The sequence below is a fragment of the Balaenoptera musculus genome, chromosome 8 (assembly GCF_009873245.2).
Source record: "Balaenoptera musculus isolate JJ_BM4_2016_0621 chromosome 8, mBalMus1.pri.v3, whole genome shotgun sequence".
Lineage (NCBI taxonomy): Eukaryota > Metazoa > Chordata > Mammalia > Artiodactyla > Balaenopteridae > Balaenoptera > Balaenoptera musculus.
Genome location: NC_045792.1, coordinates 64,749,148 through 64,763,483, shown reverse-complemented (window position 1 = coordinate 64,763,483; position 14,336 = coordinate 64,749,148). Strand labels below are relative to the sequence as shown.

The window sequence follows — 14,336 nt, the reverse complement described above, 5'->3', positions numbered from 1 at the left end:
TATGGCTGAGTAATATTCCATTATATGTATGTACCACATCTTCTTTATCCATTTGTCTGTCGATGGGCATTTGGGTTGCTTCCATGACCTGGCTATTGTAAATAGTGCTGCAATGAACATTGGGGTGCATGTGTCTTTTTGAATTATGGTTTTCTCAGGGTATATGCCCAGTAGTGGGCTTGCTAGTTCATATGGTAATTCTATTTTTAGTTTTTTAAGGAACCTCCATACTGTTCTCCATAGTGGCTGTATCCATTTACATTCCCACCAGCAGTGTAAGAGGGTTCCCTTTGCTCCACACCCTCTCCAGCATTTGTTCTTTGTAGATTTTCTGATGATGCCCATTCTAACTGGTGTGAGGTGATACCTCATTGTAGTTTTGATTTGCATTTCTCTAATAATTAGTGATGTTGAGCAGCTTTTCATGTGCTTCTTGGCCATCTGTATGTCTTCTTTGGAGAAATGTCTATTTAGGGCTTCTGCCCATTTTTGGATTGGGTTGTTTGCTTTTTTAATATTGAGCTGCATGAGCTGTTTATATATTTTGGAGATTAATCCTTTGTCCGTTGATTTGTTTGCAAATATTTTCTCCCATTCTGAGGGCTGTCTTTTCGTCTTGTTTATGGTTTCCTTTGCTGTGCAAAAGCTTTAAAGTTTCATGACGTCCCATTTGTTTATTTTTGTTTTTATTTCCATTTCTCTAGGAGGTGGATCAAAAAAGATCTTGCTGTGATTTATGGCAAAGAGTGTTCTTCCTATGTTTTCCTCTAAGAGTTTTATAGTGTCCGGTCTTACATTTAGGTCTCTAATCCATTTTGAGTTTATTTTTGTGTATGGTGTCAGGGAGTGTTCTAATTTCATTCCTTTACATGTAGCTGTCCAGTTTTCCCAGCACCACTTATTGAAGAGACTGTCTTTTTACATTGTATATCCTTGCCTCCTTTGTCATAGATTAGTTGACCATAGGTGTGTGGGTTTATCTCTGGGCTTTCGATCTTGTTCCATTGATCTATCTTTCTGTTTTTGTGCCAGCACCATATTGTCTTGATGACTGTAGCTGTGTAGTATAGTCTGAAGTCAGGGAGTCTGATTCCTCCAGCTCTGATTTTTCCCCTCAAGACTGCTTTGGCTATTCGGTGTCTTTGGTGTCTCCATGGAAATTTTAAGATTTTTTGTTCTAGTTCTGTAAAAAATGCCATTGGTAATGTGATAGGGATTGCATTGAATCTGTAGATTGCTTTGGGTAGTATAGTCATTCTCACAATATTGATTCTTCCAATCCAAGAACATGGTATATATCTCCATCTGTTGGTATCATCTTTAATTTCTTTCATCAGTGTCTTATAGTTTTCTGCATACAGGTCTTCTTTCTCCCTAGGTAGATTTATTCCTAGGTATTTTATTCTTTTTGTTTCAATGGTAAATGGGAGTGTTTCCTTAATTTCTCCTTCAGATTTTTCATCATTAGTGTATAGGAATGCAAGAGATTTCTGTACATTAATTTTGTATCCTGCAACTTTACCAAATTCATTGATTAGCTCTAGTAGTAATCTGGTGGCATCTTTAGGATTCTCTATGTATAGTATCATGTCATCTGCAAACAGTGACAGTTTTACTTCTTCTTTTCCAATTTGTATTCCTTTTATTTCTTTTTCTTCTCTGATTGCCATGGCTAGGACTTCCAAAACTATGTTGAATAATAGTGGCGAGAGTGGACATCCTTCTCTTGTTCCTGGTCTTAGAGGAAATGCTTTCAGTTTTTCACCATTGAGAATGATGTTTGCTGTGGGTTTGTCGTATATGGCCTTTATTATGTTGAGGTAGTTTCCCTCTATGCCCACTTTCTGGAGAGTTTTTATCATAAATGGGTGTTGAATTTTGTCAAAAGCTTTTTCTGCATCTATTGAGATGATCATATGGTTTTTATTCTTCAATTTGTTAATATGGTGTATCACATTGATTGATTTGTGTATATTGAAGAATCCTTGCAACCCTGGGATAAATCCCACTTGATTGTGGTGTATGATCCTTTTAATGTGTTGTTGGATTCTGTTTGCCAGTATTTTGTTGAGGATTTTTGCATCTATATTCATCAGTGATATTGGTCTGTAATTTTCTTTTTTGGTAGTCTCTTTGTCTGGTTTTGGTATCAGGGTGATGGTGGCCTCATAGAATGAGTTTGGGAGTGTTCCTTCCTCTGCAGTTTTTTGGAAGAGTTTGAGAAGGATGGGTGTTAGCTCTTCTCTAAATGTTTGATAGAATTCACCTGTGAAGCCATCTGGTCCTGGACTTTTGTTTGTTGGAAGATTTTTTAATCACAGTTTCTATTTCAGTGCTTGTGATGGGTCTGTTTATATTTTCTATTTCTTCATGGTTCAGTCTCGGAAGGTTGTGCTTTTCTAAGAATTTGTCCATTTCTTCCAGGTTGTCCATTTTATTGGCATAGAGTTGCTTGTAGTAGTCTGTTAGCATGCTTTGTATTTCTGCGGTGTCTGTTGTAACTTCTCCTTTTTCATTTCTAATTTTATTGATTTGAGTCCTCTCCCTCTTTTTCTTGATGAGTCTGGCTAATGGTTTATCAATTTTGTTTATCTTCTCAAAGAACAAGCTTTTAGTTTTATTGATCTTTGCTATTGTTTTCTTTGTTTCTATTTCATTTATTTCCGCTCTGGTCTTTATGATTTCTTTCCTTCTGCTAACTTTGGGTTTTGTTTGTTCTTTCTGTAGTTCCTTTAGGTGTAAGGTTAGATTGTTTATTTGAGATTTTTCTTGTTTCTTGACGTAGGCTTGTATAGCTATAAACTTCCCTCTTAGAACTGCTTTTGCTGCATCCCATAGGTTTTGGATCATCGTGTTTTCATTGTCATTTGTCTCTAGGTATTTTTTGATTTCCTCTTTGATTTCTTCAGTGATCTCTTCGTTATTTAGTAACATATTGTTTAGTTTCCATGTGTTCGTGTTTTTTTACGTTCTTTTCCCTGTAATTGATTTCTAATCTCATAGCGTTGTGGTCAGAAAAGATGCTTGATATGATTTCAATTTTCTTAAATTTACTGAGGCTTGATTTGTGTCCCAAGATGTGATCTATCCTGGAGAATGTTCTGTGCGCACTTGAGAAGAAAGTGTAATCTGATGTTTTTGGATGGAATGTCATATAAATATCAATTTAAAATATCTGGTCTATTGTGTCATTTAAAGCTTCTGTTTCCTTATTTATTTTCATTTTGGATGATCTGTCCATTGGTGTAAGTGAGGAGTTAAAGTCCCCCACTATTATTGTGTTACTGTCGATTTCCTCTTTTATAGCTGTTAGCAGTTGCCTTATGTATTGAGGTGCTCCTATGTTGGGTGCATATATATTTATAATTGTTCTATCTTCTTCTTGGATTGATCCCTTGATCATCATGTAGTGTCCTTCCTTGTCTCTTGTAACATCCTTTATTTTAAAGTCTATTTTATCTCATATGAGTATTGCTACTCCAGCTTTCTTTTGATTTCCATGTGCATGGAATATCTTTTTCCATCCCCTCACTTTCAGTCTGCATGTGTCCCTAGGTCTGAAGTGGGTCTCTTGTAGACAGCATATAGATGGGTCTTGTTTTTGTATCCATTCAACAAGCCTGTGTCTTTTGGTTTGAGCATTTAATCCATTCACGTTTAAGGTAATTATTGCTAGGTATGTTCCTATGACCATTTTCTTAATTGTTTTGGGTTTGTTTTTGTAGGTCCTTTTCTTCTCTTGTGTTTCCCACTTAGAGAAATTCCTTTAACATTTGTTGTAGAGCTGGTTTGGTGGTGCTGAATTCTCTTAGCTTTTGCTTGTCTGTAAAGCTTTTGATTACTCCATCGAATCTAAATGAGATCCTTGCCGGGTAGAGTAATCTTGGCTGTAGTTTCTTCCTTTTCATCACTTTAAGTATATCATGCCACTCCCTTCTGGCTTGTAGAGTTTCTGCTGAGAAATCAGCTGTTAACCTTATGGGAGTTCCCTTGTATGTTATTTGTTGTCTTTCCCTTGCTGCTTTCAATAATTTTTCTTTGTCTTTAATTTTTGCCAATTTGATTACTGTGTGTCTAGGCATGTTTCTCCTTGGGTTTATCCTGTATGGGACTCACTGCGCTTCCTGGACTTGGGTGGCTATTTCCTTTCCCATGTTAGGGAAGTTTTCGACTATAATCTCTTCAAATATTTTCTCGGGTGCTTTCTCTCTCTCTTCTCCTTCTGGGACCCATATAATGCGAATGTTGTTGCGTTTAATGTTGTCCCAGAGGTCTCTTAGGCTGTCTTCATTTCTTTTCATTCTTTTCTCTTTATTCTGTTCTGCAGCAGTGAATTCCAGCATTCTGTCTTCCAGGTCACTTATCCATTCTTCTGCCTCAGTTTTTCTGCTATTGATTCCTTCTAGTGTAGTTTTCATTTCAGTTATTGTATTGTTCATCTCTGTTTGTTTGGTCTTTAATTCTTCTAGGTCTTTGTTAAACATTTCTTGCATCGTCTCGATCTTTGCCTCCATTCTTTTTCCGAGGTCCTGGATCATCTTCACTATCATTATTCTGAATTCTTTTTCTGGAAGATTGCTATCTCCACTTCGTTTAGTTGTTTTTCTGGGGTTTTATCTTGTTCCTTCATCTGGTACACAGCCCTCTGCCTTTTCATATCATCTGTGTTCCTGTGAATGTGGTTTTTGTTCCACAGGCAGCAGGATTGTAGTTCTTCTTGCTTCTGCTGTCTGCCCTCTGGTGGATGAGGCTATCTAAGAGGCTTGTACAAGTTTCCTGATGGGAGGAACTGGTGGTGGGTAGAGCTGGCTGTTGCTCTGGTGGGCAGAGCTCAGTAAAACTTTAATCCGCTTGACTGCTGATGGGTGGGGCTGGGTTCCCTCCCTTCTGATTGTTTGGCCTGAGGCAACCCAACACTGGAGCCTACCTGGGCTCTTTGGTGGGGCTCATGGCCGACTCTGGGAGGGCTCACGCCAAGGAGTACTTCCCAGAACTTCTGCTGCCTGTGTCCTTGTCCCCACGGTGAGCCACAGCCACCCCCTGCCTCTGCAGGAGGCCCTCTAACACTAGCAGGTAGGTCTGGTTCAGTCTCCCCCGGGGTCACTGCTCCTTCCCCTGGGTCCCGATGCGCACACTACTTTGTGTGTGCCCTCCAAGAGTGGAGTCTGTGTTTCCCCCAGTCCTGTTGAAGTCCTGCAATCAAATCGCACTAGCCTTCAGAGTCTGATTCTCTAGGAATTCCTCCTCCCGTTGCCGGACCCCCAGGTTGGGAAGCCTGACATGGGGCTCAGAACCTTCACTCCAATGGGTGGACTTCTGTGGTATTAGTGTTCTCCAGTCTGTGAGTCACCCACCTAGCCATTATGGGATTTGATTTTACTGTGATTGCACCCCTCTTACCATCTCATTTTGGCTTCTCCTTTGTCTTTGGATGTGGGGTATCTTTTTTGGTGAGTTCCAGTGTCTTCCTGTCAATGATTGTCCAGCAGCTAGTTGTGATTCTGGTGTTCTCACAAGAGGGAGTGAGAGCATGTCCTTCTACTCTGTCATCTTGGTTCAGGGCCTTTGCCTCTATTTTTCCCTTCAAAGCTGAGCTGGGAAATGCCAAGGAAGACCTGGGGAGGGGACTGGCTCCTCTTGCCTCTCTCTGGGGGTCAGCTCACCCTGAAAGCGTGAATGTGTTGATTGCCCCTGCCCCCAGTGTGCTAACGGTGCATTTTCTCCCTCACAGAGGAGCTGAAGGAGAAGCTGTCAGAGTACGTGGACAAGGTGAACGGCCAGAAGCCAGGCTTCATCAAGGTCGTGCGGCACAGCAAGCAGGAAGGCCTTATCCGCTCCAGGGTCAGTGGTTGGAGGGCCGCCACTGCCCCCGTAGTGGCACTCTTTGATGCCCACGTGGAGTTCAACGTGGGCTGGTAAGTGCCCATCGGGAGCTGAGGAGGATGAGTCCCAATGTGTTCCCGGGACTTTGGCTCAAATGGGTGCAAAGCCTGCTGAGATCTCAGTCATGATGGAGGAAAGGAGAGATCTGGGCGTATGGGTGACCAGGCCACAGGGCTGGCCCTTCAAGGTAGGGGAGGGTCAGGGATCAACACGTCTACACACAGTGTCTCAAGTGTTGGTGGCATCAGGTGTGACTCAGGCTGGTGTGGTCCTCTAGGAGACGTGATGGGAGAGAGGGGTAAATGCTAAGGGCAAAGTGAGAGTTCCAGCCCAGCTAAGGACCAGGCTGCGACCCCCGGGAAATGGAGAGCTGGACCAGACACAAGGCAGAAGCCCAACCCCAAAGACAGGAACAGGACCGAGGGGGCAAAGGGAGCCAAGGTGACTTGATGTTGTAACAGGTGCTCTGGGTTCCCCCAGATGCCAGGCCAGAGGTAGCACAGAACCCCAGATTCTTTCTACTCGTAAAACTAGGTCTAGAAAATCTTTCTTTCTCTGTCCAGGGCTGCTCAGGTGCTGGGTGGGGCAAGGCCTCAGTGGCTTCAGCCAAGCAGGGACAGGGCACCTAACGCCAGCATCCCTGCAGGCTGGAGGACGTTCTATGACCCACTGTGTGTGGCTTTGCAGAGAGCCTGGGCCTAGGGGGCCCAGGTGCTGGGGATGGCCGAGTGTACCACCCTGACCACTATGCATGATGGCACTGGGGTCTGCTGTCCCCCCCCTAGACTCCAGGTGCCACCCTCTGCCTCCCTGGAGTGGGGTGAGGTGGGCCTTTTAGCAGGAAGGGGCAGCGGGCACGCACACAGCAGGACCGGGTGGAGGCATACTTTTACACAGCAGGCCCGAATTAAGGCTGTAATGCAGCCATTTCTTATAGGTGAAGTCACTGCTTGCCATTTGTGACTATTTAAAAAGCATTTTCATTGGATTTATGGCCAGAAGAGGAGAGGGACACTTGCTATTTCAAGCTGATTTGAATAAACAATTGTGCAACAAATGCATTTTTAATGAGAAACTTATCATTCCCGTCTGCAAACATTTTACTCGCCGGGTGCCCACAGGGGTTCCGGGCTCCGTGGAAGCCAGACCCCCCCACCTCTCCTTGGGCAGTGGGGACACGTGGGGTGCGGATGTCTTGTCTGGAAGGACCGAAGCAGCATCACACGATGGGTGGAAGTAGGTTTGTTCTCAACTCCGTGTCTCTGCCATCCTCATCTGCCTTTTCCTCCTGGTTGATGCACTGCATTTTAGCAAAATCAAAGCCCAAGTTGAAAGCTTCCCATGGAACCTCAGATCTGTTCCTTTCTTCTTTCTTAAGTCTTGATTTCTTTTTTTTCTAATGGAAAAAAGGAAATCAAGCAGACACCAGGATCTGAGGCACTAAGAATCTGTCAGCTCAGCCTGGGACATGCTGAAGGAGGGGTCAGGCTTCTATGCTAGCCCGGAAGTATGGGGGTGGGAGACCGAACAGGAACTCTTTCCCAGGAGGCAGAGCAGCTCTCCCCTGGAGGAGACGGCCAGGAGTTCCTTCCTCCTTCTGTGGGGGAAGGAGCTTTAGAAGGTGCCCGTCTCCCCTCTCTCCCTCCCCCCTGCCCAGGGCTGAACCCGTGCTCACCCGCATTAAGGAGAACCGGAAACGGATCATCTCGCCATCCTTTGACAACATCAAATACGACAACTTTGAGATAGAAGAGTACCCGCTGGCTGCTCAGGGCTTTGACTGGGAGCTGTGGTGCCGCTACCTAAACCCCCCTAAGGCCTGGTGGAAACTGGAGAACTCCACGGCCCCAATCAGGTAAAGCATTCTTACCTGGGGTCTCTCTGTCTCGTCTTCCAGGCAAGGGCTCCCCTCCCAGCCTGACCCTTGTTTCCCAAACTCCAGCCGCGTCGACAAGTGACCTTCAGTCACAGCTTACAGCCTTTGACGATCCCTTTGAAAAGAGCTGTGACACCCAGAATCCATTCAGAGCCTCAGGGTTACTCATTTCAGCACATCGCTCTGGGACACTTGCTGGGCGCCAACTGCTGTGCTGGGGATACAGAGTGATCAAGACTCGATTCCTGCCCCCAAAAGCCTGGAGTCTAGTGAAAGCAGAGAAAATAATTGGAATAAAATAAGCGGAATAACAAATTATTCCCCATGCTGGTGGAAAGTGCATGGAAATTGGGGAGAATTCTTTTCGGAGCGTGTAGCATTCGCACTTGTTTTTTTTTAAGGGCAAGAAGGAGATTGCGAGGTTGGGGCAGGGACACTCATATTCAAAGGAGAAGAGTGAGTTCATGGACACAGAGGAAGTTCAAAGGGATCGGAAGGAAGGAGGACAGTGAGGGGGGAGCCCCAGGCAATGAGGCCTGAAGGTCAGAGAGGCAAGACCAGACGCCACGGCACCGTGCACGCCTCTGGCTGATGTTTGAGCTTATCCTGTAGGACTCAGACAAAAGTGGCTTCAAACTGCCATTCAAAGATCCCACACTCTTTCTGCCTTTGCTGCTGCCTTCAGAGACACCCAAGTGACTCCTCTATGTGGCCTCTATTTTATGGGTCAGGACTCCTGAAACAGCCATCCCCGCCAGCCCTTATTTCTATCTGGTTAATCACAGATCAGGTGCCTTTATGCACCCTGCAAAGTCCTGACCGTTAAACACACAGATGGCATCAGAAAGTGGCCTAGGGGACAGTTCCTGGAATGAAACAGGAGATTAGAAACTGTTGTTGCTTTGTATTACGTGAGGGAGAAAGATTATGAAAAATTTAATTGAAAGTGAGAGATTACTATCTAAGATGGCATTTTTCCTTGCCAGAAGAAAAAAACTGTATTCATGTTTACAACAGGATGGAAGAGAACCCCACCTAGCTTTCCTGTGGTTGTCTCTGTCACCTGTCAGTTAGGCCTCTGCCACACTGATGTTGTTAAATATTTGCTGGGAGGTCGCTGTGTACAAGGGCCTTTTACACACATGGTCTCATCTGCTCTTCCTCATAACCCGATGACAGCTCACTGTGTCATTCCCGTTTTACAAGATGAGGAAAGCAAGACTGACAAAGGGGAATGACCCTGCCAAAGATTCCAACCAGGGCATCCAGCATCCAAACCCAGATCAGCTAGATTCCGTACCTAGGGTCATCCTCCTAGGCGCCCACTGTTGAGCTCGGAACTGGTGTGGCTGAATTCTACCCCCAGGTCTGTTGACTGTTATTGGAGGGAAATATGCCATAACACAATGAGCGGTCTTGCAGAAGACTGCACTGGTATTAGCTGCTTCTGTTCTGGGCATCGCTAAATGTATCAGCCTGGACTTAATCAGTAAACCCACATTCTAGGTCCTTGACAGAGAATATCATCTCAGCCTCAAATATTCCATCACCTAATTTTTATCAAAATCCTAACCGAGAGAAATTATAGTAATGGAAGATTTTGAAAGAACGTTCTTGGTTTATACCTGGATGAAGACAGCCCCACAGAAAGCTTGGGTTATACAAGTGTATCTTGCCCACCTTGGAGCTGTGCTTTAGTGCTTTACCCCCACATGATGTAAGCTATAAAAAGAGCCCAGAGATATCTTCTGTTGCGTTCTAAAGGGGTGGCTTTAAGATTGTTGTCCACTACATCCCAAAGTGACCCCTTTAAGAAGACTGACATGAGACATTTCTTTCAAACTGAAAGGCTTGCTATTCCTGAGGAATTAGTATGACATTTCTACATGGGAACTTTAAATCTTACTTCTAAGACCATGTGTGTTCATTTTCACCTTGGCCACCAGGAAGCTCAGGATCAACTTTGTGGGTCTACTTTAAGAATCATGAAAGAAGACACATGCATTCTAACCAGCCTCTAATTTTTGGTGGAATTTTAGTCTTTTCAGACATTTATCTATTTTTTTCAATGTATTTTTACATTCTCTTGTAAGCTATTTCTAACGCTTTTGGGAATGAGGCAAGATATAAATCAGAAATACTTTCAGGCTGAGTAGGTCCACTTAATACCCTAACCAGTTAATAAGTATGAAGACTGAAGGGGTCTGTGCTCTTCTCAGGTACTGTTTTAGATTCTGTTCTTTCCCTGACTGGGTCTGGCCGTTTAGGGAAGGCCCCCTACTCTGTATCCCGGAATGCCCTGCCCTGCTCAACATTTGAGATATGGGGATATATGTATATGTATAACTGATTCACTTTGTTATAAAGCAGAAACTAAGACACCATGGTAAAGCAATTATACTCCAATAAAGATGTTAAACAAAACAAAACAAAACAAAAAACACACATTTCAGTAACATCGAGGAAAAGGCTGAGAGTCCACTCTGCAGGGCTGATGTTTTAAAACCACCATGCATTTAGAGGGGGGATTCTCTGGGCTTCTTCAATGTGCAAGTGCATCTTTTAAAATGACCTTTTGAGTACCAATTATGTCCCAGAGGTTTTCAAGTACTTTACATTATTTAATTTAACCCTTGTGAGGTTATAGTTGATTCTGTTTCATAGATCTGGAATCAGAGGCTCAGAGAGTCTAGGGAACTTCTTTCAGAGATGTACAGGCAGAATGGGGAACCTTTCCCCTAGCACTCACCTCTAAAGCCAGGTCACACATCCCCCCACCAGAGTAGGAACTCAGCCTAAAGGAGCGGTGGCTTGAGGTGGATTGACTGTCCTGGATGCCTGCGGTCTGTGGAAGCTGAGGCCATTCAGAATAAAAGGCTGTAATTTGAAAGCAGGAGGGGCAGGGACCCCAAGGCACCAGTCTCTGCCCAAGCAGCCTCCTGCCTCAGCATTCTCCAAAGAAACGGCCTGCAAAATAGCTGTTTCTCCACCTTGATGAGATTCCGATTTCAAAGATGGGTCCATTTGCATTTGAGTGACAGTTTTGTCAACACTAAGGATTCTTCATTTCTCCCTTTCTTTCTCTTCCCCTCCAATTCCTCAGCCACCAGCTGATAAAATGCTACGCAGGGGCTAGAAGCGATAGCAGCGTGCAGTGGAACAATTCAGAGTAATTTGTGTAAGATGATGCTCTCAGCAGAGAAGCAGCCCACATGCGCTCGTGCTGATTCACCTAATGTGAATCTCTCCTCGTGGCGTTCTGCATCGGGTGTCTGTACACAGCCATGAGTCCCGCGCTCACACTCGCTAAGGAAAGGCCTTCCAGCTTCTGGACCCACGAGCTGTTGATGTGTTGCTCCAGCCTAAGACCCCTGCTGAATTCCAACCCAGACCAGCTAGCTAGGCCCTGCCTGTTAGATATCTCCCCCTAGTGACCCACAGTCACTTTAAGATCAGTTTTCCCAGCATGGACTCCCTCTTCCTTCTGAAACCAGCTTCTTCTCTATCCCCCCTATTGATGGGTGGTCCCCACTCCACCATCACCCAAGCAGAATGCCAGCTGGCATCCAGATTCCTCCCCCTCTCTCGTCTTCATAGTTCATCTGTTTCAAAGTTCTGCTGCTTTTACCTCAAAATATGTCTTTAAATAATCTCTGTCTCCGGTCCTGGTACTCTGGTCCAGGTCTTCATCATTGCCCACCTGGATATAGCAACAAGCTTCCCAACTGGATTCCTCGATTTCTACCCAATCTCCTCCAATCAATCACCCCACAGCTGCCTGAGTATTCTTTTTCCAAACACAGATCTGCTTATACCACTGCCTGCTTAAAATTCTTCTTTGACACTCATTTACCTACAGATAAAATCCAAATGATTTACCATGCTATCCAAAGCCCCAACTCATCTCTCTAAAGGGACCAAGGTGAAGGGTGGGAAAGTTGGTGTGGGTGCCCGGGTAGAAACGAAAACTGGCTATGCAGTTCAGAGTGCAGGGGTCAGGGCAGCCCGAGATACAGGCATGCAGTCTAGACTGGTAGGCTGAGCACTACTTCTCTGGGCTAACATACATGCAAGCACCACCAGAAGTGATGGCTGGTCCCAGGACACAAGCTGTCTCCCACTGCCCTGATGAAACAACCTCCCTGGAATAGCTGGTGAGGGTGGACCCAGGAGGGCCACTCGGAGAGCAAGGCCCACACCAGTTCTGGCAGCAAACGAAGGGAGAGGACCAGATCCTCCTGGCAGGAAGGCAGCACTGCTCTGGTGGCCCCCATGAGACAGCCCCTCTGCTGACCACTGGCCATCTCCCCATGCCCTGCAGGAGCCCTGCCCTCATTGGCTGCTTCATTGTGGACCGGCAGTACTTCCAGGAGATCGGCTTACTGGATGAAGGCATGGAGGTCTACGGAGGCGAGAACGTCGAGCTCGGGATCAGGGTGAGCAGGGTTCCTCACCCGTGGGGCTTGGCTCAGCTCCCCAGAGGGTGAACGAGTCCAGGAGTGGAGAAATGGGGCTCAGGGTTGAGGGTGGTGGACTGATTCTGGACATCCAGTCCCTAACCTTGGTCCATGTGTATGTGATCAGGGCTGGTGGGGATGGGATAGAGACACAGGTTGGGACCTATAGAATTTTCAGGAAAAAAAGAACATCAGAAACTACTTTGGCTGGGGTGGGGACATGGGAGAGTTGAGCTCCCAAATCAAGGGTGACATCTTGGCTAAAATCAAACACAGACTTCTCAGGGGTGAGCAAAGGGGTGCTCCAGGAAGGGGCTGCTGAACAGGAGGGACCCTCAGAGTCGCTTCCTTATACTGTCACCTCCCTTTGGGATTTCTCACTCTGTTATTCTCCATCTCCTCCACAGTGGCCAACAGAACCTTCCTAAAGACTTTGTCAAGAGAGGGCAACAGAGAAATAAACTCACGGGGAATAAACAGCAGAACACAGCCAGGCTCACTCCATGTGGGTTTCTGACCCACCACGTGTTGGTCAGACCCTCAGGCCCGTACATGCCTCACACCACTTTCCAGAGATATCCGCCATCCTGCCCCAAGGTGCAGGGCCCTTTGCAGTTATCAACGTGCGGTGTGAATCCACACCAGGTACAATTTAATTTCTCATCCTACAGGAACATTTCCAAGGCTCTGGCCCCTTTCCCTGGGCCCATGAAAAGACAACTCCCAAATGAGCCCCATCCCCATGACTGAGGGACACATTAGGTCCCTTGGCAGGTGACAGAAATGTGATCATGGATACAAGGAAGGACCTCGTCCACTACAGGGAAGCCCACCCCTTTGTCTAGGCTGTGGTCCTAGCCTCATGGAAAAACCAGCATGCAAGCTGTGCTTGTTCTCACAATGGCCCCCGCTGTCCTCTCCACAGGGCTCTCTAAGCAGCCTGGCACACCGTGCGCTACAGGCTCGCCAGCCCTTGTACCTGCCGGTGTTCATGGCAATCATCTGAGATGTTCCCCCTCGCTGCCTGCCCTCCATGCAGTCCACCCGGTATCTGCCTGGTTCCCACTAGTGACCCCCATTCTTGCCCCTTTGGCCTTAGTGTCTGTATCTGGCGTCTCTTGTTCCTAATCTTTGGTGTCTTCTCAAGGACTCCAGCTTGAATACACCCTCCTTACCTCCTATCTCCAACCCACTAGGCAGTCAGCTGGCCCTGGACAGTCCTCGCCCTGCCCTGAGGGGAGACTGGGCACCTCCCATGAGCATCTCACAATACCTCCAGTAGCCTGGCAGGCAGTGTGGGCCTGACTCGTCACCCAGACTTAATACTAGGGCTTTGAGGTCTGGCGGCAGGAGCAGCTTGCCTGAAGCCGAGCTTAGGAAACACTTCCAGACACCTGTATTCGCTGAAACCCAGAGAAATCTCTTTGGAGACAGTCAAGATGCATGGGCTTATTGGGGAGCTAATGTATTCATAGAGGACAGAGCCTGCATAATCACCCTCACTTCTCCGCTCTCCCTACACTGGTCATTTATTCACCATTTGCGTCCTCACCATCTCATTTCCGCACATTCCTGGATAAATGCTTGCCCCCAAATATGATATTTTTTACTAGGAGCTGCTGCTGGGAATTGGCTGAGCGGGCAGGACCGCCTCTAGTCACTTATGTTCTCTGGGTAAAAATGTCCAGGAATGGAGAAAGGAATTAGATTTGTGAACTGTGCTTCCAGCACGTATGTGAGTCAGTCACGGAGTGGTGGGAGACTCCTGGCTTTTCCTTGCCTAGATTATAAAGCTGCTCTGGAGTGTGGGCCTGGGTGAGGCTTTCAAATACTTGTTTAAAATTTGGGGGTTTGAGGCTTGGGGTGTAAAATACAGTATAAAATGTTGCCTGGCTTTTTTTTCTCTGTCTCTTCCCTCCCATTTGACAGAGGTGAAGTATCATGGAGTTGAAGGAAAGGTGGCTTTTAAAGCAGGGACCCAACAACTTGTTGGCTGGCAGAGCTGAGGACAGAAGGAGGGGCTAGTTAATCTGAATTTCAATTCCAGGTCCCCGCTAAAGGGATACAGAACCTCCAGCCATCTTCAAAATAGATGTTCACATTTTGTGTGGTTATTAGTG

At 46.0% G+C, this 14,336-nt stretch overlaps 1 protein-coding gene across 2 annotated transcripts in view; it reads left to right on the top strand.

Annotated features, from left to right (window-relative positions):
- The window catches only part of GALNT18 (polypeptide N-acetylgalactosaminyltransferase 18), a 336,984-nt gene that overhangs the window by 234,613 nt on the left and 88,035 nt on the right, over window positions 1-14,336 (top strand). For both annotated transcript variants that reach the window (XM_036860711.1, XM_036860712.1), the window contains 3 exons: window positions 5,732-5,915; window positions 7,541-7,738; window positions 12,081-12,195. In XM_036860711.1, coding sequence (XP_036716606.1) covers window positions 5,732-5,915; window positions 7,541-7,738; window positions 12,081-12,195 — 497 coding nt within the window. The remainder of the gene's footprint in view (window positions 1-5,731; window positions 5,916-7,540; window positions 7,739-12,080; window positions 12,196-14,336) is intronic.